The sequence below is a fragment of the Oryctolagus cuniculus genome, chromosome 6, assembly GCF_964237555.1.
Source record: "Oryctolagus cuniculus chromosome 6, mOryCun1.1, whole genome shotgun sequence".
Taxonomy (NCBI): domain Eukaryota; kingdom Metazoa; phylum Chordata; class Mammalia; order Lagomorpha; family Leporidae; genus Oryctolagus; species Oryctolagus cuniculus.
Genome location: NC_091437.1, coordinates 1069530 through 1092283, shown reverse-complemented (window position 1 = coordinate 1092283; position 22754 = coordinate 1069530). Strand labels below are relative to the sequence as shown.

Here is a 22754-nt window from a genome sequence, read left to right as displayed (position 1 = left end):
GGAACTCCTGGACCTGCCAGAGCAGGCCTCTGGCAAAAGTCCACCTGGGCGTTCCAAGTAACACAACTAACAGTTCTGGTAGTGCCTGCCAATTATTACAGAAGGATGAGGAAAGTGGAATAATCTAAAATAAATTTGAGGAACAGCTAACTGGGTATGATAAAACCAGAATGAGACTAATCATAAGGGGGTGAAAAGAAGTAAACAGGAGAAAAAAGCATCCAAGGGATCGCCAAAACTTTCCTGGAAAGAGGCATTATTCACAATTCTGGGTGGGGTTCAGAAACTGTTCTGCACCAAAATAAAATTGTGCTAGCTTTTTAAGTGTAGGAACAGGGCCCTTCTTGAGGCACTGTGAAGGATAGACATAAGTTTGAAAACAGCCCCAAAGAGCAACCTGAACTCTATTCAAATGGAGAGAACACAAATCAAATCCATGGTGGAACTCAGTGGGAGGGATGGTGACATCACTGATGCTTTACAAAAAAGTTTTAGGGACAGCATTCCAACGATATCACAGAAGGCAAATGGCTGACTCATTTTAAGGGGTGGGATGAGATGAAGTGAAGCCCTCAGTAGCACACCATGCATACCCCTTTGTGAGGAAAAAGCTAATCTCATTCTGGGCAGTACAGAGGAACCGCAATGAACAGCCAGCCCAACAGACATCTCCTTCAGTGCAGCTAACATAATCCTGTCTGTACCATGAAAGTGGAGCAAAGCTTCGGCTCAACGGGTACCCACACTTGTCTTGTTGTGTCAGATCACCTGCAAACAAAAGCTGAGCTTCCAGCAGAAATCTCATATACAAGTGGGATCAAGATGTTGAAGCAGGAGACAAAACATGGCCTTAGCAGCAAGAGCCACAAGAAAGCCATGGCTACTAAGGGGAAGTGGTCCAGGCAGAGCAAAAGAAGATAGGTCAAGAGCAAAGGTCACAGCAACAGTCTGTTGGAGACGTTGGTTGAGTTTCTGCAGGGTCAAAGAACGAAATGTCTGTTAATTGTGGGGGTGTTTTGAGACACTGAGTCAAAGATTCCGTGGAAAATCCCCAAGGAAAGCTCTCCCTGAGAGTCGTCCAGCACCGTGACAGTGCCCCTGCTCATTTCCCTCATCAAACCAGGACAAGTCTAATGGCTCTCAGTGGGACATCAGGCATCCACCTTACATTCCTACTTTGGCTCCTTCTGACTTCATTTTGTTCCCTAGTGTCTAAAAGTCTTTGAGGGACACCCACTCCTCTTTAGCTAACATCTCCCAGCACCCTTAGTTTGCCAGAGATGAACTAGGTGGAAGCCTCTTGAGTTCATCATCTCCCATCTTATTTAGACAAGGCCATAGTTAAAGTGGAAGTTCTCTACGCCCTTCAGAGTAAGGTACCTCCTTCTTTGCTGGCCCGTTCTTTCTGCTGGGATCTCACCCACCGAGATATTTCATTTAAATCTTTTTTTTTTTTTTTTTTTTTTTTTGCCACAGGTCTTGGCTTTCCATTCCTGAGAAACTCTCATGGATTTTTAGCCAGATCTGAATGTCTTAAGGGCTGATTCTGAGGCCAGAATGCTGTTTAGGACATCTGCCATTCTATGAGTCTGCTGTATATACACTTCCCATGTTGGATAGTTCTCTCCTTTTTAATTCTATCAGTTAGTATTAGCAGACACTAGCCTTGTATATGTGATCCCTTTGACACTAATTCTATCATTATGATCAATTATGAACTGAAACTGATCATTTTGACTAGAGAGATGGCATTGGTACATGCCACCTTAATGGGATTGAATTGGAATCCCCTGGCACATTTCTAGCTCTACCATTAGCAGTAAGTCTGAGTGAGCATGTGCTGAGCTAAACATCTCCTCCTTCTCTTATTCCCACTCTTATATATATATTATATTATATTACTCACTTTTCAGTTAAATTTAAATGCCTATGGCCGGCGCCGCAGCTCAATAGGCTAATCCTCTGCCTGTGGCGCTGGCACACAGGGTTCTAGTCCCGGTCGGGGCGCCGGATTCTGTCCTGGTTGCCCCTCTTCCAGGCCAGCTCTCTGCTGTGGCCCGGAGTGCAGTGGAGGATGGCCCAGGTCCTTAGGCCCTGCACCCGCATGGGAGACCAGGAGAAGCACCTGGTTCCTGGCTTCGGATCAGCATGGTGTGCTGGCACAGCATGCCAGATGCAGTGGTCATTGGAGCATGAACCAACGGTAAAGGAAGACCTTTCTCTCTGTCTCTCTCCCTCTCACTGTCCACTCTGCCTGTCAAAAAAAATAGGCTGGTGCCATGGCTCAATAGGCTAACCCCCTGTCTGCAGCGCTGGCACACCGGGTTCTAGTCCCGGTCGGGGCGCTGGATTCTGTCCTGGTTGCCCCTCTTCCAGGCCAGCTCTCTGCTGTGGCCCAGGAGTGCAGTGGAGGGTGGCCCAGGTCCTTGGGCCCTGCACCCACAGACGAGACCAGGAGAAGCACCTGGCTTCTGGCTTTGGATCAGTGTGGTGTGCGGGCCGCAGTGTGCTGGCTGCAGTGGCCATTGGAGGGTGAACCAATGGTAAAGAAAGACCATTCTCCCTGTCTCTCTCACTGTCCACTCTGACTGTCAAAAAAAAAAAAAAAAAGAAAGAAAGAAAGAAAAGAAAAAAGAAAAAAAATTAAATGCCTAAGAATAATTGTGTGTTAATTGAATTGAAGAGTTCAAACAACGGTATTAAGTAGAACAAAAAAAATACTAAAAGGAATAAAATAGTAAGTTGTTCTTCAACAGTCAGGACAAGGACTGATCAAGTCATTGTTTCTCATAGTGTCAATTTCACTTCTACAGGTTTCCTTTTAGGTGCTCAGTTAGTTGCCACAGATCAGGGAGAAAACATATTTGTCCCTTTGGCGCTGGGTTAATTCATTCAGCGTGATGTTTTCCAGATTCCTCCATTTTGTTGCAAATGACCAATTTCATTTTTTTTTAACTGCTGGATAGTATTCTATAGAGTAAATATCCCAAAATTTCTTTATCCAGTCTTCTGTTGATGGGTTGATTCCAGGTCTTAGCTATTGTGAATTGAGCTGCAATAAACATTGAGATACAGACAGCTCTTTTATTTACCAGTTTAATTTCCTTTGGGCAAATTCCAAGGAGTGGGATGACTGGGTTGTATGGTAGGGTTATATTCAGGTTTCTGAGGAATCTCCAGACTGACTTCCATAGTGGCTTAACCAGTGTGCATTCCCACCAACAGTGGGTTAGTGTCCCTTTTTCCCCACATCCTCGCCAGCATCTGTTGTTAGTTGATTTCTATATGTAAGCATTCTAACTGGGGTGAGTTGAAAACTCATTGTGGTTTTGATTGATTTATATTTCCCTGATTGCTAGTGATCTTGAACATTTTTTCATGTGTCTGTTGGACATTTGGAGTTCCTCTTTTGTAAAATGACTATTTAGGTCCTTGGCCCATCTCTTAAGTGGGTTGTTTGTTTTGTTGTTGTGGAGTTTCTTGATCTCTTTGTAGATTCTGGTTATTAAACCTTTATCAGTTGCATAATTTGCAAATATTTTACCCATTCTGTCGGTTGCCTCTTCACTTTCCTGACTGTTTCTTTTGCAGAACAGAAACTTCTCAAATGGATGTAATCCCAATTTTTTTTCTTTTTTTTTTTAACTTTTATTTAATGAATATAAATTTCCAAAGTACGACTTATGGATTACAATGGCTTCCCCCCATACCGTCCCTCCCACCCACAACCCTCCCCTTTCCCACTCCCTCTCCCCTTCCATTCACATGATTCATTTTCGATTCTCTTAATATACAGAAGATCAGCTTAGTATACATTAAGTAAGGATTTCAATAGTTTGCTTGCACACAGAAACATAAAGTGAAGAATAATAGATGATTTTTTTTAAGTGATGATGAAATCAGATCAGACCTATTGTCATGTTTAATCCCAGTGAGAGTCAAGTTGGGAATTGATAATTTCTTTCTTTTTTTTTTTTTTTTACAGAAGATCAGTTTAGTATACATTAAGTAAAGATTTCAACAGTTTGCACCCCCATAGAAACACAAAGTGAAATATACTGTTTGAGTACTCGTTATAGCAGTAAGCCTCAATGTACAGCACATTAAGGACAGAGATCCTACATGAGGAGTAAGTGCACAGTGACTCCTGTTGTTGACTTTACTAATTGACATTCCTGGCTATGGCATCAGTAATCTCCCTATGCACCAGTCATGAGTTTCCAAGGCTATGGAAGCCCTCTGAGTTCTCCGACTCTTATCTTGTTTAGACACGGTCATAGTCAAAGTGGAGGTTCTCTCCTCCCTTCAGAGAAAGGTACCTCCTTCTTTGAAGACCTGTTCTTCCCACTGGGATCTCACTCACAGAGATCTTTTGCCAGAGTGTCTTGGCTTTCCATGCCTGAAATACTCTCACGGGCTTTTCAGCCAGATTGGAATGCCTTTAGGGCTGATTCTGAGGCCAGAGTGCTATCTAGGACATCTGCCATTCTATGAGTCTGCTGAGTATCTCACTTCCCATGTTGGATCACTCTCCCCTTTATTTATTCCATCAGTTAGTGTTAGCAGGTACTAGACTTGTTTATGTGCTTCCTTTGACTCTTAGTCCTTTCATTATGATCAATTGTGAACTGAAATTGATCACTTGGAATAGTGAGATGGCATTGGTACATGCCACCTTGATGGGATTGAATTGGAATCCCCTGGTATGTTTCTAACTCTACCATTTTGGGCAAGTCAGCTTGAGCATGTCCCAAATTATACATCTCTGCCCTCTCTTATTCCCACTCTTATGTTTAACAGGGATCACATTTCAGTTAATTTTTAACACTTAAGAATAACTGTGTATTAATTACAGAATTAAACCAGTCATATTAAGTAGAACAGAAAAAAAAACTACTAAGAGGGATAATGTATTAAGTTGTTCATTAACAGGCAGGGCTATGTTGATCAAGTCACCGTTTCCCATAGTGTCCATTTCACTTCAGGGGGTTTTCTTTTTGGTGTTCAGTCAGTTGTCACCGATCAGGGAGAACATATGGTATTTGTCCCTTTGGGACTGGCTTATTTCACTCAGCATGATGTGTTCCAGATTCCTCCATTTTGTTGCAAATGACTGTGTAATCCCAATTTTTAATTCTGGCTTTGATTGCCGGTGCCTCTGGGGTATTTTCCAAGAAGTCTTTGCCTGTGCCTGTATTTTTCAGGGTTTCTCCAATGTTCTCTAGTAACTTGATGGTGTCAGGTCGTAGATTTAGATCTATAATCCATGTTGAGTGGATTTTTGTGTAAGGTATAAGGTAAGGGTCTTGCTTCATGCTTCTGCATGTGTAAATCCAGCTTTCCCAGCACCATTTGTTGAATAGACTGTCCTTGCTCCAGGAATTGGCGTTAGCTCCTTGATCAAATATAAGTTGGCTATAGATGTTTGGATTGATTTCTGGTATTTCTATTCTGTTCCATTGGTCTATCCATCTGCTTCTGTACCAGTACTATGCTGTTTTGATTATAACTGCCGTGTTGTATATGTTTAAATCTGGTATTGTGGTGCCTCTGGGTTTCTTTTTGTTGCATAAGATTATTTAGCTATTCGAGGTCTCCTGTGCCTCCATATGAATTTCAGCATCATTTTTTCCAGATCTGAGAAGAATGTCTGTGGTATTTTAATTGGTATTGCATTGAATCTATAAATTGCTTTTGGAAGAATGGGCATTTTGATGACATTGATTCTTCCAATCCATGAGCATGGAAGATTTTTTCCATTTCTTGGTATCCTCCTCCCTTTCTTTAAGATTTTGTAATTCTCATCATAGAGATCTTTGACATCCTTAGTTAAGTTTTTTTCCAAGGTATTTGATTGTTTTTGTAGCTATTGTGAATGGGATTGATTTTAGACGTTCTTTCTCAGCTGTGGCATTGTCTATATACAAAGGCTGTTGATTTTTTGTGCATTGATATTATATCCTGCTACTTTGCCAAATTCTTCTATGAGTCCAATAGTCTTAGTAGAGTTCTCTGGATCCTCTAACTAAAGAGTGATATCATCTGCAAATAGGGATAGTTTGACTTCTTCCTTCCCAATTTGTGTCCCTCTGATTTCTTTTTCTTGCCTAATGGTTCTGGCTAAAATTTCCAGTACTGTATTGAATAGCAATGGTGAGAGTGGGCATCCATGTCTGGTACTGGATCTCAGTGGAAATGCTTCCAACTTTTCTCCATTCAGTAGGATACTGGCCGTGGGTTTTTCATAAATTGCCTTGATTGTGTTGAGGAATGTTCCTTCTATACTCAATTTGCTTAGAGTTTTCATCATGAAAGGGTATTGTATTTTATCAAATGCTTTCTCTGCATCTATTGAGCTAATCATATGGTTTTTCTTCTGCAGTTTGTTAATATGGTGTGTCACATTGATTGATCTGCGAATGTTGAACCATCCCTGCATACCAAGGATAAATCCCACTAGGTCTAGGTGGATGTGTTTTTGCATTCTGTTGGCTAGAATTTTATTGAGGATTTTTGCGTCTATGTTCCTCAGGGAAATTGGTCTGTAATTCTCTTTCTCTGTTGCATCTTTTTCAGGTTAGAGATTAAGGTGATGCTGGATTCATATGAAGAATTTGGGAGGATTCCCTCTCTTTCAATTGTTCTTAATAGTTTGAGAAGAATTGGAGTTAGTTCTTCTTTAAATGTCTGCTAGAATTCAGCAGTGAATCCATCTGGTCCTGGGCTTTTCTTTGTTAGGTGGGGCTTTATTACTGATTCAAATTCTGTCTCAGTTATGGGTCTGTTTAGGTTTTCTCTATCTTCATGATTCAATTTAGGTAGGTTGTATGTGTCCAGGAATCTATCAATTTCTGCTAGATTTCCCTGTTTGCTGGCATACAACTCTTTTCAGTAATTTCTGATGACTCTTTTTATTTCTGTGGTGTCTGTTGTTACTTTCCCTTTTTCGTTGTCTGATTTTACAGAATTGGGTCTTTTCTCTCCTTTTTTTAGTTAGTTGGGCCAATGTTGTTTAATTTTTTTTTTTTTTCAAAAAAAAAACAGCTCTGTAGAAGGCTTTCCTTCTTCTTCTTCAGGTTAACACACACACACACACACACACACACAATGTAGCTTTCTCTTCCCTTCTCCAGGGAATAGGGTCATCTGAGCCCTTTTCTATATTTTGCCCACATGCCAAGTATCTCATTATTCAGCTATATCCATGAGGTTCAGTAAACCTCAGCAGAAACTTCTAACTCAATTTTTGTTTAAAATTGCTTTAACATCAGCATCCCATTTGCAAAAACTCATTTGAATTCAGGCAGAGCTGTGATTCTATAACTTTGCAACAAAGGAATCAACACAAAAGCACATGAAGCAGGTCGGTTTTGTACACTTATTTCATATTTAATGACTTTTATGCAGATAGAAAAACAGAATTGACCAAGTACTGAACATAGCAATAATCACTTTGAGAATAAATTAAATTTGAATTAAAGTGAGATCTCTTTCCATTGGAGGAAGACACTTCTGCATCCCTCTGAATGGTGGACAGCACAAGAAACCAGATAGAATCCCCATGTGTCACCCTAGTTTTTATACTCATAGACTAGTCAAAAAGAAAGGCTGAATATGAGAAAACCACCTCGGAAACTCTACACACTAATTCCTCCCTTCAAGCTTACGTAGAAGATGTCACAAAGGACAGTTCTCTGCTTTTTTCACTTTAATATTCAAATATTAACTTATGTCCTCTTCTAATTTTTCAATATTCACTTACTGAGGCTGCATTACTTAAGAAATAATAAATCATGTTCATCAAAAGTTAACTTTGCAACTAACATCATTCTATGGCTAGAAATACTTTAAATAGTGATGATTTGCCAAACATGGTATTATATTTTTTGTTTTTTTTTTTCAAGAATGAATGAATGATATAAAATCATAGCAAATAATGCCATAAATTTTCATCTTAACTTAACTCATTCTTTACTTAGAGTTTTTTTTTTTTTTTTTTTTTTTTTTTTTTGAGAGATAGTCGTATGGAGAGTGTGAGAATGTTCTTTCTGGTCCAAAAGCTCAGGGATCTACTCATGATCTACTTATGCAGATCCAGTTTCTCAGCATCCTTTGAAGAGCATCCTTCACCTCTTTGTTCCTCAGGGTATAGATGAGAGGGTTCAGCATGGGTGTGACCACAGTGTAGAAGAAGGTGAAGAACTTGCCATGTTTGGAAGAGAAGTTGGACTTAGGGTCTGTGTACACCATTGCCACTGTCCCATAAAACATGAAGACCACAAGGAGGTGGGAGGAGCAGGTAGCAATGACTTTCTGCCTCCCTGCCTCTGACTTCATTTTCCCCACTGCTTGAGCTATATGGCCATAAGTAGTCAGGATCATCCCCACAGGCACCATGGTGAAGATGACAACAGAGATGGTCATTTGCCACTCGTTGATGGAAGTGTCACCACAGGCCAGGCTTATGAGAGCAGGAACCTGACACAGAAAGTCATCCAGGTGGTGGTGAGTGCAGAAGGGCAGCTGGAAGGTGATAGGAGATTGGACTAAAGACTCTGTCAGGCAAGACAGCCAGGCCATGAAAAGCAGCTTCCAACAGAGTGGACAGTGCATGATGGTGGTGTAACGGCAGACACTGACACACAGCAATGTAGCAGTCAAAGGCCATGACCACCAGAAGGATGCCTTCTGTGGCACCAACACAGAGGAACACACAGAACTGAATGACACAGCCTGCATAGGTGATGCTCTTGTCTGGCCCCCATAGGTTTGACAGCATCTGGGGAACACAGGCTGTGGCCAAGCAGAGATCCAAGAAGGAAAGATTGCTAAGAAAGAAGTACATGGGGATGTAGAGACGAGGGTCCATGCGTGAGAGCAAGATGATGGTTGAGTTGCTGAGAACGGTCACAGGATACAGGATGATCACAACCCAGAAGAGAACCAACTCTACCTGGGGCCATCCAGAGAATCCAAGAAGGATGAAACCCACCGGGAAGCTCTTGTTTGTCATTCCCGATGTTTTTGCACTGGGTGGTAGGGAGGGGTGATGAGAAATATTTTATAAACAGACTGTAGAATTCCACTACATTTATCCAGAGACTGCCACACATTAATAGACTTCCAGGGTCTTTTCTTCCTAGGCCACAATAAGCTACAAACCTGCATCTGTACAGTGCATTCTTAGGACCAGAAGGGATATTTTAAGGTGCTACTCCTTGTAACTACTCTCCAAATTTTGTAATCACAACACTCTCTGGGGACCTGCACATAAGCACATCCCCCTCGCCAGAGTATCCTTCAGCTGTGTAGGGACTGGCTCAAGGAAACATTTGGAGTGACATACTGAACACAGCAAGCATCTCTCTTTTCTCTCCATGGGTAGCCTAAGTAGCAGAGTAATATTCTGCATTGTCTGGGGATATTACCAGGAACACATGAAATGGCAATGGTCCCAGAAACAAGCCCTTGTATCCTCCAAGCAGACTCAAAGCTGTGAGATCCTGGCCCCAGCATGGTTCTGACACCTTAGCAAGTACCTTGGTAGAGGAGACATACAGTTGGCAAGGACAAATTCCTGGCTCTTCCACTCTCAGTAAACTGACTTATTTACTTTATATAAACAACTTAAAAATGCTAGAATACTGTTTTCATCTGCAAATGATTATACTAATCCCCACCTCAGAAAATTCAGGTTCAAATCTGAAGGATCCTGTTGTAATGATGCCTGCTGCGGTTGGCCCAGAGCACCCAGCATGTCGGCACTGGCGAGGAGACAGCATTGTAATTGCTCTTTAATTCCAGCCACAAAAATGTCTGTATTGTCATCCACAGCAATCACTCAGGCATAATAGATGATTTCCAGCCACAATCATAAGTTAAAAGCATAAATGAATCAAATTAAGAAAGTTATGAAATGTGTGATGATTCTGCAGCCTTGCTTTATAGAGAGGGGAGATCCCTAAAGTATCTGACTGAATCAGATCAAGATTGGGCATCCGCAGCTCTCTGCTATAGCCCGGGAGTGCAGTGGAGGATGGCCCAAGTCCTTGGGCCCTGCACCCACATGGGAGACCAGGAAAAGCACCAGGCTCCTGGCTTCGGATCAGCGCAATGCGCCGGCCGCAGCAGCCATTGGAGGGTGAGCCAACGGCAAAAGGAAGACCTTTCTCTCTGTCTCTCTCTCTCACTGTCCACTCTGTCAAAAATAAAAAATAAAATAAAATAAAAAAAAGATTGGGCATCCGATTCTGGGGAAACTTACCTTGAAGGCCAATTTCCTGTCTTATAGAAGCTGTGCAATGTTTCAGAGGACAACAGGCACCTTAGTTACAGGGACGCGCTCTGCAGTGTTAGGTGATGAAAACCAAGATGCTGAGTGTGAAAAGTGGGTTTTGAAGGTACACCAGCAGTGCAAGAACTCTGAGCTGCCCTGTTAGGGGCTGTGACTTTCTGACTTGAGGGCTGAGGACAGCTACTCTGGAGAAAAGAGGTAAAATCCCTGCCTTCCCAGAGCCCTGAGGCCCATCTGAGACAGAGAGCTGCTCAGGAAACCAACAAGTAAATCATAAGGATTCAGGTCCTTCACCAGCGGGTTCTATAAACATGCAAAGGAACAAACCAAAACACGGGGTATGAACATCAGGAGTCAGAGGAGGATGGAGAACCAGAAGCGGTTCCCTCCTGCAGGGGAAATGCGGAGAACACCAAGTCGTGCCCAGGGAGGTGGGCCCACCCACTTTGCCCCAAGTCCCCCCATAACCCACTTGGTCTCCCCCATGCCAGCCACCCGGATTGACTTCAGGAAGCACACCTGACTCAGAGAGCGAGGTGCCTGACCCTGGCTCCACATCAACTTCTTCCTCTGCTTTCTGTCTTCGAAATGGTATCCGGAGTTCTCTGTTTCCCTTATGTAGGGAAGAAAGAAATTCTGTTCTGTGGCATCATGTGTCATTCATGACTAAAACAACATTGAATTATGTTCTGTAAAGTGTAACTTTTATTCCTGAAGTATGTTTTGTTAGCACTTTAAACAAAGACATAGATGAAACTAAAATAAGAAATAAAGAGTTCTCTAGCCTCAATGTCAAATACAATATTTATTATAAAATCTTGTTTTTAGTATAATTTTTGAATTGACAAATAACTGTTGCATACATTTACAGAGTACCACAGCAGGTTTCCGTGCTTACTCAGCAGAGTGAACAAACTGGGCCAATTAACATATCCATCCTTTCAAATATCTGTCATTTTTATATGGTAGGAGCATTACATTTTAATTAATAATGCAGGCAGAAGCACAGATATATATACATATAAGAACAGAATCATGCTGTGTATCACTCAATGTCTGTGGAAATACTATAAATATGTCTTTTTTATTCATATTTTTTATTAGTATATCTTAGGAACAGAATTTATGTGACAGTGTTGCTCTCACAGTAAATGAAGATTTCTTCAAAATTTTTGTTAATCTAAAATGACGTAGTGCATTCCTTTATCCTCTCTTGGTTATGTTTCAGAACTGGTATCCCTTTCATTTTTGTCTACACAGTTTTCTACCCAGCACGGATCACACCACACACACCGCGGGGAGAGCACCTGTTCTTCCCTTACTGGCTGTAGGGAAGCCTCACACCTTCCCCTGTTCAACTCAGCAAACGCAAGGGGGGACACTCCAGTGTGTTTACCATGAATACCAAGAATACATTTTTTTCTGTATTTCCAAGCCATGTGCAGAACCTTCTTTAATAAATGTTTGTTGTGTCATTTTAAATTTATCTGCCTACCCTCTTCGGGTGATGTGGTTGTTAAACACTACTGATGTGCAGCCTTCAGTTTGTCAGAAAATGCAGGTAAACTCCCCATATTAAATGTGCTGAGATGGTTCATCTCTTTACTATCCTCAGAGGCCTTTTCCTTTACCAAGTTCTGAGATGATAAAGAATGGATTTTCTTTATTGCCTTTCTGTGTAGCTTAAGCAACTCTTCACCATGCATGTGTGTAGCAGTTATAAAGTTTCATTTTCTACATCTCGCCCTCAGTGAATTTGATATTTCAATGTGAAATTCAGGTCTCAAAGTTATTCCTAATTTTTTTTTGACAGGCAGAGTGGACAGTGAGAGAGAGACAGAGAGAAAGGTCTTCCTTTACCGTTGGTTCACCCTCCAATGGCCGCTGCAGCCAGCACACTGTGACTGGCACACTGCACTGATCTGAAGCCAGGAGTAAGGTGTTTCTCCTGGTCTCCCATGTGGGTGCAGGGCCCAAGGACCTGGGCCATTCTCCACTGCTTTCCTGGGCCACAGCAGAGAGCTGGCCTGGAAGAGGGGCAACCGGGACAGAATCCGGTGCTCCGACAGGGTTAGAACACCGTGTGCCGGCGCCACAGGCAGATGATTAGCCTATTGTGCCACAGCGCCGGCTCCTAATTTAATTATACATTTTCCAAAAAACAGATTTAAGTGAAGATAGAGGAGTGGGTGTTGAACCTAGCAGCTAAAACTCCTATGTCCTGCATTAGAGTACCTGGGTTTCATTCCCAGTTCTAGGCAAACACAGACCCTGGGAAGAGCTGGTGATAACCCAAGTAATTCAGATTTCCACTCCCAGCTTTGTCTCCAGCCCAAGCCCCAGCTATTGTGGGCATTTCAGGCATGAACGAGCAACTGGGAGTTCTTACTCTGACTATCTTTAGGTAGGAAGTCAGAAATTGAGCCTATGTGTGTATGAGAAAGGCCTGAAGATCTGCACCCACTGCGGAAGCTCCAGAAGCCCAGCATCTTACACTTCAAAGTCCCCCCAGGATCCTGATGACCTTCCAGGGGTCCTGCCCCTTCACCCTGGTCTGATAAACACCCTTCCTCTAAGAAGGGGCGAGGCCAGCCAGGCTTCCCCTGTCTGATAACTTCAGTGGGAAGAACTCAGAACGGAATTTTTTGTATTTACACCCAACAAGTCCTTGGTTCTGGGAGAAGAAGGAGAGGGGGAGATAAAAGGTGGGAAGGCAAGACCCATCCCCTTAAAAGCCCCAGCCTAAATGTGAACTGAGAACTCTCTCTCAGGTTCTGTCTGGAGAGGTGCCTATCGGTTCTTACATATGTCTCTACCCTAATAAACCTTGCTATGTTGCTTTCCATTGCTCTCTGTCTCACGCCTGAATTCTGTCTTGTGCAAAGACAAGGACCCTTTGCTTCTCTGGTAATATATCCATCAATCTATATCTATCTATCCATCTATCTATATTTCTGGGTTTCAAATAAATATACTTTTAATAAAATACATTTCCACAGTATATTATTGGAAACCATGATCAGTTTGCTTTTATTTTCTACTAAAAGCCTTGAGGGACGACACATTCCAATCTTGTCTTTATGGCTCCAAATGAGGAATATGTTAAAGGGAAACTCACTCTCTCTTTCTCTCTCTGCCAATTATCCTCCTCAGATTGTGATAATAAAAATGATCCATAATTTAATTAAGTGGTATTTTGTAAGGGAGGTGCAGATTTTAGTTATTAATAGGCCTTAGTTTCATTAAAGATGATCCTGTTGCTCGTCAGCATTCATAAAATACCAAATGTTTGGAATAATTAACCACTATTGTTCACTTAAAAATAACAGTGAAGCAATCCACTGACTCTTCTCTCCTTTCAATATGAGGTATTTGAAAAGTCTGTGTGTATGTGAGAAACGCAACTGCACATGGTACAGCAATGCAGTATATAAAAGGCTGCAGGTTTGTATGTGCCTCTGTGTGCATCTGAGTATGCACACTCCCCAGTAATTTCACAGCCCAGAATCTGTGAGGCCAAATGGTGGACAACAATCATTTGAGATGTGCACCAGTCCCCTGGAATCCACAAATCTGGTGTCCAGAGCATCTACATGTCCTGAAGTTACACCCATCTAATCCTCCCCTTACTCACCCCTTCAATCTCGGAATGAGAGCAGCTCACCTGGGCTGGACAGGAGGTTGTGGGTGAGTCAGAGAGAGCGTCACACTGCCCAGCAGTCCCAGCAGATGTTCTCCCATCTCGGACTTCGAGATGGCTCCCCAGTTAAACACAAGGCACTGAGCGCCAGACATTAGGAGTGGGGAGAGAAGCTGAACCTCTTTTTATTTCCATTGTGGCAAAGAGCACAGGAGCCTAGAGGAAACCCTGGCTTCCCAGGGGTCCCCTGGGGCTTCCGTCCTTGCAGGAAATTCACTCTCAGTCCCAGAATATTGTAAATACACTGAGGATGAAAATATCCTTCCCTTATCTTTAATAAGTTAAAAAAGCTACCTTTATATCTGCTCTAAGTGGATTCCCCATTAATTTAATAAACAATTGACTTATTATGTTTTGACAGTTGCTGGCTTGTTCATTTCCTCCATAAACACTCAGTGATGTCTGTGATGTGCCCATGTTTGAGCTACACTGGAGATTCCTTAAGGACGGGAAAAGTCAGAGAAAAACAATGATGCTGGTTTTCATCCACCTCACATAAACTGCATGTGCTATGATACAGCTAAAAATAACCAAAGGACATAAAATAAGCTATTTAATGAAAACATCACCTCATATGCCATTTTTGAGTTGAAAACATTTGAACTCTTTTAAGAACTCTGGAATGTAAGATGCATGATTGTTAACGGTCACCAATCTCACAATAACCTCTAACGCTCGGTCTGATTAATTTGTCCCCTTATACCATCCACTCCCTTAACCCAGAATCCTATATACTATTCTATTTCTTTATGTTTCTGGATACCACACATAATTGAAATCATTCAGTGTTTGTCCTTCTGTGCCAGGCTTATTTCACTGAGTAAAAGATCCTCCAGGTTATGTTGGAAATGACAGATTTTTTTTTATTGTAAAGGATGAATAACATTCCATTGTCTATATGAGGATACTTCACAAAGTTAGTGGAAAAGTGAGCTAAAAATTGCTTATTATTTTTTTTGACAGGCAGAGTGGACAGTGAGAAAGAGACAGAGAGAAAGGTCTTCCTTTTCCGTTGGATCACCACCCAATGGCTACTGTGGCCGGCGCGCTGCAGCCGGCACACTGCACTGATCCAAAGCTAGGAACCAGGTGCTTCTCCTGGTCTCCCATGCAGGTGCAGGGCCCAAGCACATGGGCCATCCTCCACTGCACTCCTGGGCCATAGCAGAGAGCTGGCCTGGAAGAGGGGCAACCAGGACAGAATCCAGCGCCCCGCCCGGGACTAGAACCCGGTGTGCCAGTGCTGCAGGCAGAGGATTAGCCTATTGAGCCACGGTGCCAGCCAAAAGATGCTTTTTTGGTACCAAAAAAAACCTAAACCTAAGTATATGAAAAATTTTCAGATGTTCAAGGAAAATGCAAATTATGAAAAAATGATACACAGATTACAAAGCTTTTTTTCCACCAACATATACATCTTTCAATTTCATTTTCCATGAACTTTGAACGACCCTCATCTATGTTGCCTTTCTTTGTCCGTTCATCTGATGGAAATCAGAAATGAGCTTATGTGTGTGTGACAAAGGCCTAAGGAACTGACATCTACAGTGGTCCAGTATCCTCATCTCAAAGTCACCCCGATAACCTTCCAGGTGCAGCCTAGTATCTGCACTTCAAAAGTCCTGCCCAGATCCTGATGACCTTCCAGGGGTCCTGCCCCTTCTCCCTGGCCTGATAAACATCCTTCCTCTAAGAAGGGGCGAGGCCAGCCAGGCTTCCCCTGTCTGATAACTTCAGTGGGAAGAACTCAGAAAGGAATTTTTCATATTTACACCCAACAAGTCCTTGGGTCCGGGAGTAAAAGAAGGAGATGGGGAAGGAAGGCAAGACCCACCCCCTTAAAAACCCCAGCCTAAATGTGAACTGAGCACTCTCTCTCAGGGTCTGTCTGGAGAGGTGCCCATCCAGGCACCTCTTACAGATATCTTACCTCCAGGACAACTTACAGATGTCCCTACCCTAATAAACCTTGCTATTTTGCTTTCCACTACTCTCTGTCTCACAGCTGAATTCTTTTTTGTGCGAAGACAAGGACCCTTTGCTTCTCCGGCAACAAAATTAGACAATTCCCAAATACTACAAGCTTCAAAATTCCATGTGATTCAACAAAGAAATCTGATGAGATCATACATTATATCTATATCTATATCTGTCTATTTATAGACATGAAAATGAAGACAAAACTCATCAGAGTTGTAGTGTGGCACAGGTGAAACTAAGAGGAAAGTTTACAACATTGAACACACATACTAGAAAATTACTAAGATCTAAAATCAATAGTGTACATTTCAACATTAGGAAATGAGAGAAAGGAGAGTCAATTGAATTCCAAGTAAGCAGAAGAAAATACATAATAAAAACCCATTGAACTTGAAAATTGAAAAACAGAACGAAAAATCAATGTAACAAAAATCTGTCTTTGAAAAGATAATAAAATTGATTAAGCCTCTATTCAGTCAAATGAAGAGAAATCTTTCTTTGATGAAAATTTCTGCCTCTCTCTCTCTCTCTCTGTGCTGCCCCATACTTTCAGCTCAATTATCACATCCAATTACCACTTGACAAGGTGAAGGTCTGCCTCCCTCTGAGGCCAATGCCCCAGGCTTCTCTCTGGGGTGATCCACTCCAGACTCTGGGGACCCACTCCCTGGGAAGCTCACAGAGAAGATTCTCTCCTTGACGTAGTGTGCAACAGGTAGCTTCCACCTCTGAGCTTGCTTATTAAACGCAGTCGTTTCGTCTCATGGTGAACGGAGGAAGATACCAGAATCACCCCTTTGACCCCACCACTGCAGAAAGTACTCATACGTCAAGAGCCGCATGTTCTTTCAGAAAGGTATTTCTGTTCTTCTGTTTCTCAGAGTTTCATGCAGTAGGGGAACTGCATGTAACTGCACAAGGCTTGTGCAAGTGATCATTTCAAACTTCTAGCAATGAAAACATCATGCCTGATGTTTGATTAGAGCAATTTGATTGTTCTCTTAGTCATGTTCCACACTTGTTCAATGAAGCAAGCAACAGAATAGTGTGGTACATTCAGTTCACTTTGATTTTTATCATTGTAATCAGTGTTGGGGCCTCTATGGCCAGCTTGGGACTGTTCAGCACACAGCTTGTGGGGCAGGCCCATGCCCACAGCCCTTGAAACTGGCAGTGATGGGTGATTCTTGAGGATCAGAACAACAGTGACACGAGTGTGCAAGGAGGCTCAAGTGCAGTTGACATAAATGCCCTCAGTGCTGGCATGGCAGCAGAGGTCATCCGGTCAGTGCCTTTTACTTTTGGGGGCCACTGAAAGTGAAATTTATTTGTAGCATCCCCATTTAAATCAGCTCCCTGTAAGCTAACACAGCTAGAATGCAGGTCTCCATCAGTCCCAGCATTCGTCAGATGCTGGTGTGCTCCACCAGCTGCGTGGTCTTGATTTACAGCTCTTGGAGTGAAAGAGCCCATAGGGCAGGTGAACGTGGAGTCTGGATATTCTTAGGTAGTCAAATTGTAGACAGTGGAGCCAGGGGAGGGAAATGACCCCAGGTGAGTCGAAGAGTCCAGGGCTGCTGTTGAGGCTGCTTTTCAGCCCGAGTCTGTGCTGGGGTCCCTTTCAGAGAGGAAGTAAGGACTTGGGAGCAGGTTAGAACAGGGGGCTCCCTGTCAGTGCATCTGTGTTACCTGCATGTTGAAGCAGGTGTAGAGCTGAGCCGGGTGCCCTCCCCATCCCCCAGCCCACACCATGCATGTCTTCACGTGTGCATTCCCGGCTTCCTCTACCCTGACACTGTTTGCAGCAGAGTGACTGAGGTACATTTATCCCAACTAAGTGGACGTGATTATATATGCTACCACTCATTTTTGCTCCTGACATGAAAAGAATTCCACAGTCACTTATTTGTTCCTCAAAGAGACTGGGATGCAGGAAATGTTGATAAATGTGTAATTCCATGCACTTTGCAGTTAGAAGTAATACAAAGTTTACATTAAATCTGACAGTGATGTATGTATGTATGTGTGCTGAAAGGTACTATGCCTTTTTAATATATGGTTGACTATCAAGTATTTGTTAATGAATATTATCAATGATTTTTCCCAGTATTTTCCATAGATGTGTTGTATGAATGTATACTATATATAAAATATTTCTACTTGTTTCTCTAAAAACCAATCCTGCATATTCTCAATTCTAAACAGCACACACTTCCAAGAAGTTATTGATTGCATGATAATTTCAATAAATAACAGTAACTATATAGAAACTACATAAAATTATGGGGTAGTTTTCCCTTCTGGAAGCAGGAGGTGATGGAGTTGAAGCAGTGGCATGATTTCCATTCTCTAGGTGACTAAGCATGAGAACTGCCCCAAGCTAACCAGGGTGTGGGGCCCTGTTGCTGACTGAGTCTGGAAGCTGTGTGACCACCTACCCTAATGTTGGTGAGGGAGGGGGGGCTAGGGCTACAAGTCTGGATTGTTTGGTTAGGACTCTGAGGACAAACCAAAACCAAATTAGTAACAACGTGCATAGTACTACTTGTTTCACTAAATTCTATTAATAAGTAAATGGCAGGACAAAAATGCTGTTTTTACTATTACACATTGTCAAACAATACACTGGGTAGAAAAACATGAAGAAAGTAGTAAGAATGATGAAGCAAATCTTGCATCAACAACCTCTGTCATGCTTAATCATGTTTTCTGAATTTATCATTTTAATTGGTGAGGTGTTACATAGATTCATGAAGCCAAAAAAAGTCTTATTTATTTTCACTAAATTTTATAAGTGAGTTAAAATGACATCCGGTTTATGACACACAACAGTATTCCAACTGCTTCTTGATACTAATATGCATAATATTAAAATGTGAAATGCCACAAATGTGGGATGAGTAAAAATTATTGTTAATTAATTAACCATTTATTCATCTTTTTGTGCTTGATTTAATATTGTAAATGTTGAGATATTACAGAATAGTTAATGTTCAGTTTTCCACCTGTTTCTCATGGTTTCCCTCCTCTGTCCCGCGTTCACTAATTGGGACCATGCATTCCCTATACCATCTCTTATCTGTGTGCATCCATAACTAATATCTCGTGTTCTGAATGTTGAAACTCACATGACGGAGAACATGCTGTATGGAATTTTCTGTACTGGTGTATGTGGTGCTGCCACACTCAGCATGGCTGCTGTACAGGGACCTGTTCTTATATAAAACAGGGCTTTGGATCCCTTCTCCTCATGAGGGCAGCACACAGCCCTCAATTTGGTAACCTTTACACTTGAGTATATATTTATTAAAGGAGCCACAAAACGTGTATAATGAAAAATTTTCTTACATCAAAACAAATTCTCCCTTAAAAAATTATTTCTTTCTGGGGCTGGGGCTGTGGCACAGTAGTTTAATCCTCTGCCTATGGTGCCGGCATCCCATGTGGGTGCTGGTTCTAGTCCTGGCTGCTCTTCTTCCCATCCATCTCTCTGCTATGGCCTGGAAAGGCAGTGGAAGTCCTTGGGCCCCTGCACCCATGTGGAAGACCAGGAATAAGTACCTGGCTAGTGGCTTCAGATTGGTGCAGCTCCAACCATTGTGGCCATTTAGGGAGTGAACCAACAAAAGGAAGACCTTTCTCTGTCTCGCCCTCTCACTGTCTGTAACTCTACTTCTCAAAAAATAAAATCTTAAAAAAATTATTTCTTTCTTTCATATCAGAAGATTGCAGGTTTGTGTCCTGCCGCGGTTGCCACCAAAAAAAATTATTTCTTTTTTTGAATCATTAAAATGAGAGAGAGAGAGAGAGCAAGTGCTTCTCTCTGCTGACTCACTAAACAAATGACCACCAGGGCCTGAACTGGTCCAGGTGCAATGCTAGAGCTGGGAACTCAATCTGGGTTTCCCAAGGGGTATCAGGAACCCAATAGCCTGAGCTAACACTGCCACCTTCCAAGGCCTGCATTTCCAGGAAGGTGGAGCCAGGAGTGGGAACCAGGAATTGAACCCAGGTTCTCTGATGTGGAACACAGGTGTCTTTACACTAAGGTAAAGTCATACTTTTTAAATTAGGTTTTCCATAAACTTTTTTATTATATAAAACAGTGAGTACAAAACAGCATGCTTTAAAGTTTTGATTTTGATTTCCCTACCTACTAAGGTTGGACATACATTTTAATTGGTTATTGATCTGCTATCTGCTGGTTCACTCCCCAAATACCTGACACGGCCCAAAATGAAGCAAGTTGAAGCCAGGATCCCAGGTATCAATCAGGGGACCCATGTACTTGAGCCATCACATGTTACCCCCCAGGGTGCACACTGCAGGAAGGTGGAATTGGCAGATGAGCTGAGACTCAAACCCAGACACTCTAATATGGGATGGAGGTGCCCCAAGTAGTTCCTTGACTGCTGCAACTGACCTTTGCCCCAAGTTCATTGTTTCTGCTATGCCTCTGTTTCTCCTGCTGAATGAGAATAATAATCTCAATTCCTTGTGCCATTGTGAATATTACTTGAGTTTAATGTATGCACAGTACAGATAGTAGCATCTGGCATGCAGAAGGTTCTACACAAGAGTTATGGCATCATAACTATTACTATTGTTGTGTCTAGTGCATGGACACAAAATCCATTTGACTCTCTCCAAAACAGAACTATTAGCAATATGGCTTAAGGTCACATTTGGTATTCTTTCCTTGCCTTGAATCATAAATCTCATTGCAAAGCGACATGCTGCTGAGGTTATTCAACAAACACCTAGAGCTCACCGACTGCCCAGGATGTGTAGTTACAGCTACAACTACACCTTTTGCACTAAAACATCACTCAGAAACTTGTACAAAAGGCAGATTATTGAGTATCTCCCACAAATTCTTATTTGGTTTATTGGCAATGGAACCCGAGAACCTACTTTTTTTTATACAAACATCCTAGTTGATTGGATGGAGGAATTTCTTAGCTTGTGTTTGAAAAGCACTGCATAGCAGATCACTGACACTAAATGACAGCTTTTAAAGATTAGTTACTCGATTCTTAGTCTTTAGCTCTCTAAACCTTACAAAGCTTATAAAACAATCTGCCAACATCCCACTTGCTTTAGGAGTATGGAAGATGCCCAACAGATTTGATTTGTTGACTTGGTTTTTCTTTGTCTCATTTAAAATGGTCATGCTTTCTTCTCAACAATCAGAACACGAGTCCCCCTGCCAGATGGACAATCTCACGGATGTGGCAGAATTCCTGCTCATGGGCTTTTCTGAAGTCTGGGCCCTACAGATTCTGCACGCGGGGCTGTTTCTGCTGCTTTATCTGGCAGCACTGGTGGGGAACCTACTCATTGTGACAGTCATCACGCTGGATCACTATCTGCACACGCCCATGTACTTCTTCCTGAAGAACCTCTCCTTTCTGGATTTGTGCTACATCTCAGTCACCGTGCCCAAGTCTGTCCACAGCTCCCTGATGCATAGCAGCTCCATCTCTTATCTTGGCTGCATGGCTCAAGTCTATTTTTTCTTTGCCTTTGCCTCTGCTGAGCTGGCCTTTCTCACTGTCATGTCCTATGACCGCTACCTTGCCATTTGCCGCCCCCTCCAGTATGGAGCTGTGATGACGGCAGGGAAATGCTGCCAGATGGCAGCGACTGCCTGGCTCAGCTGCTTTTCCTATGCAGCAGTGCACACTGGAAACATGTTTCAGGAGCCTATTTCCAGATCCAACAGCATCCACCAGTTCTTCTGTGACATCCCTCACGTGCTGGCCCTGGTGTCCTGTGAGGTTTTCTTTGCAGAGTTTGTTGCACTAGCTCTCAGCTCGTTCTTGGTGATGGGCTGCTTTGGTCTCATGATCACCTCTTACTTCCACATCTTCTCCACGGTGCTCAGAATCCCTTCAGGAGAGGGTCGAGCAAAAGCCTTCTCCACTTGCTCCCCACAGCTGGCTGTCACCGTGCTCTTCCTCAGCACCGGGCTCTTTGCTGCCTTAGGGCCAGTTGCCAAATCTTCATCCTTTCAAGACCTGGGAATTGCTCTGGCATACACAGTTCTGCCTCCTGTTCTGAATCCCATCATATACAGTTTCAGAAATAAGGAGATAAAAACAGCACTGTGGCGGCAATTTTGGAAGATACACCCTCTGCCATAGTAGGACTTCTGGTCTTTGCTGTAGAAGGTTTATGATAAAAGACGTAACGAGCCTAAATACATGATGACAAATGATGAAAAAGCTGCTGATTCCAATTTGGAAAATTGCTAAATTAACAGAAAATCATCCATTTTATTCTGAATTTCCAATGTAAAAGAATCCAAGGTTATGTGCACAATTTCATTTCTAATAATTTATAATTATGCTTTGATAATTCATTGATCAATATTTTCTAAATATTGTCTTTTAATATCTCACTTCGTTTTCAAATAGGCAAAAATGTAAAACTACAATGTATTTGTTTTAAATTTATTTACTTACACTCAAAACTTCAGTGTAGTTAACAAATATGAGCTGTATATATTTACACTGTACAATTTGATGCTTTGACACATCGACCCACTACAGATTATTACATCAGGATACTTAAAATATCCATTAACTCATGTACTTGTTATGGGGGGACAGAACTTGAAGATCTCTATTATCAGCTTTCAAGTATTTGGTACACTGATAACTGCTGTTACCATGTTGCACATACAGTCCCAGAACACATTCATCTGTCTAATTGGAATGACTGTGGTTCTGATATGCATTTCCTTGATGACTAATGATGTTGACAGATTTTGTTTCC

General features: G+C 42.2%; 1 protein-coding gene, 1 long non-coding RNA gene and 1 pseudogene across 3 annotated transcripts in view; 1 reads left to right on the top strand and 2 right to left on the bottom strand.

The window, feature by feature from the left end:
- Positions 1-22754, bottom strand: part of LOC127488918 (uncharacterized) — a 39371-nt gene that overhangs the window by 988 nt on the left and 15629 nt on the right. The window lies entirely within an intron of this gene.
- On the bottom strand, positions 8033-9559 carry LOC100340306 (olfactory receptor 2H1-like; annotated as a pseudogene).
- On the top strand, positions 21188-22120 carry LOC127488930 (olfactory receptor 14I1-like). The gene has a single exon (XM_070075721.1). It carries the CDS (start codon positions 21188-21190, stop codon positions 22118-22120), a length of 933 nt encoding a protein of 310 aa, XP_069931822.1.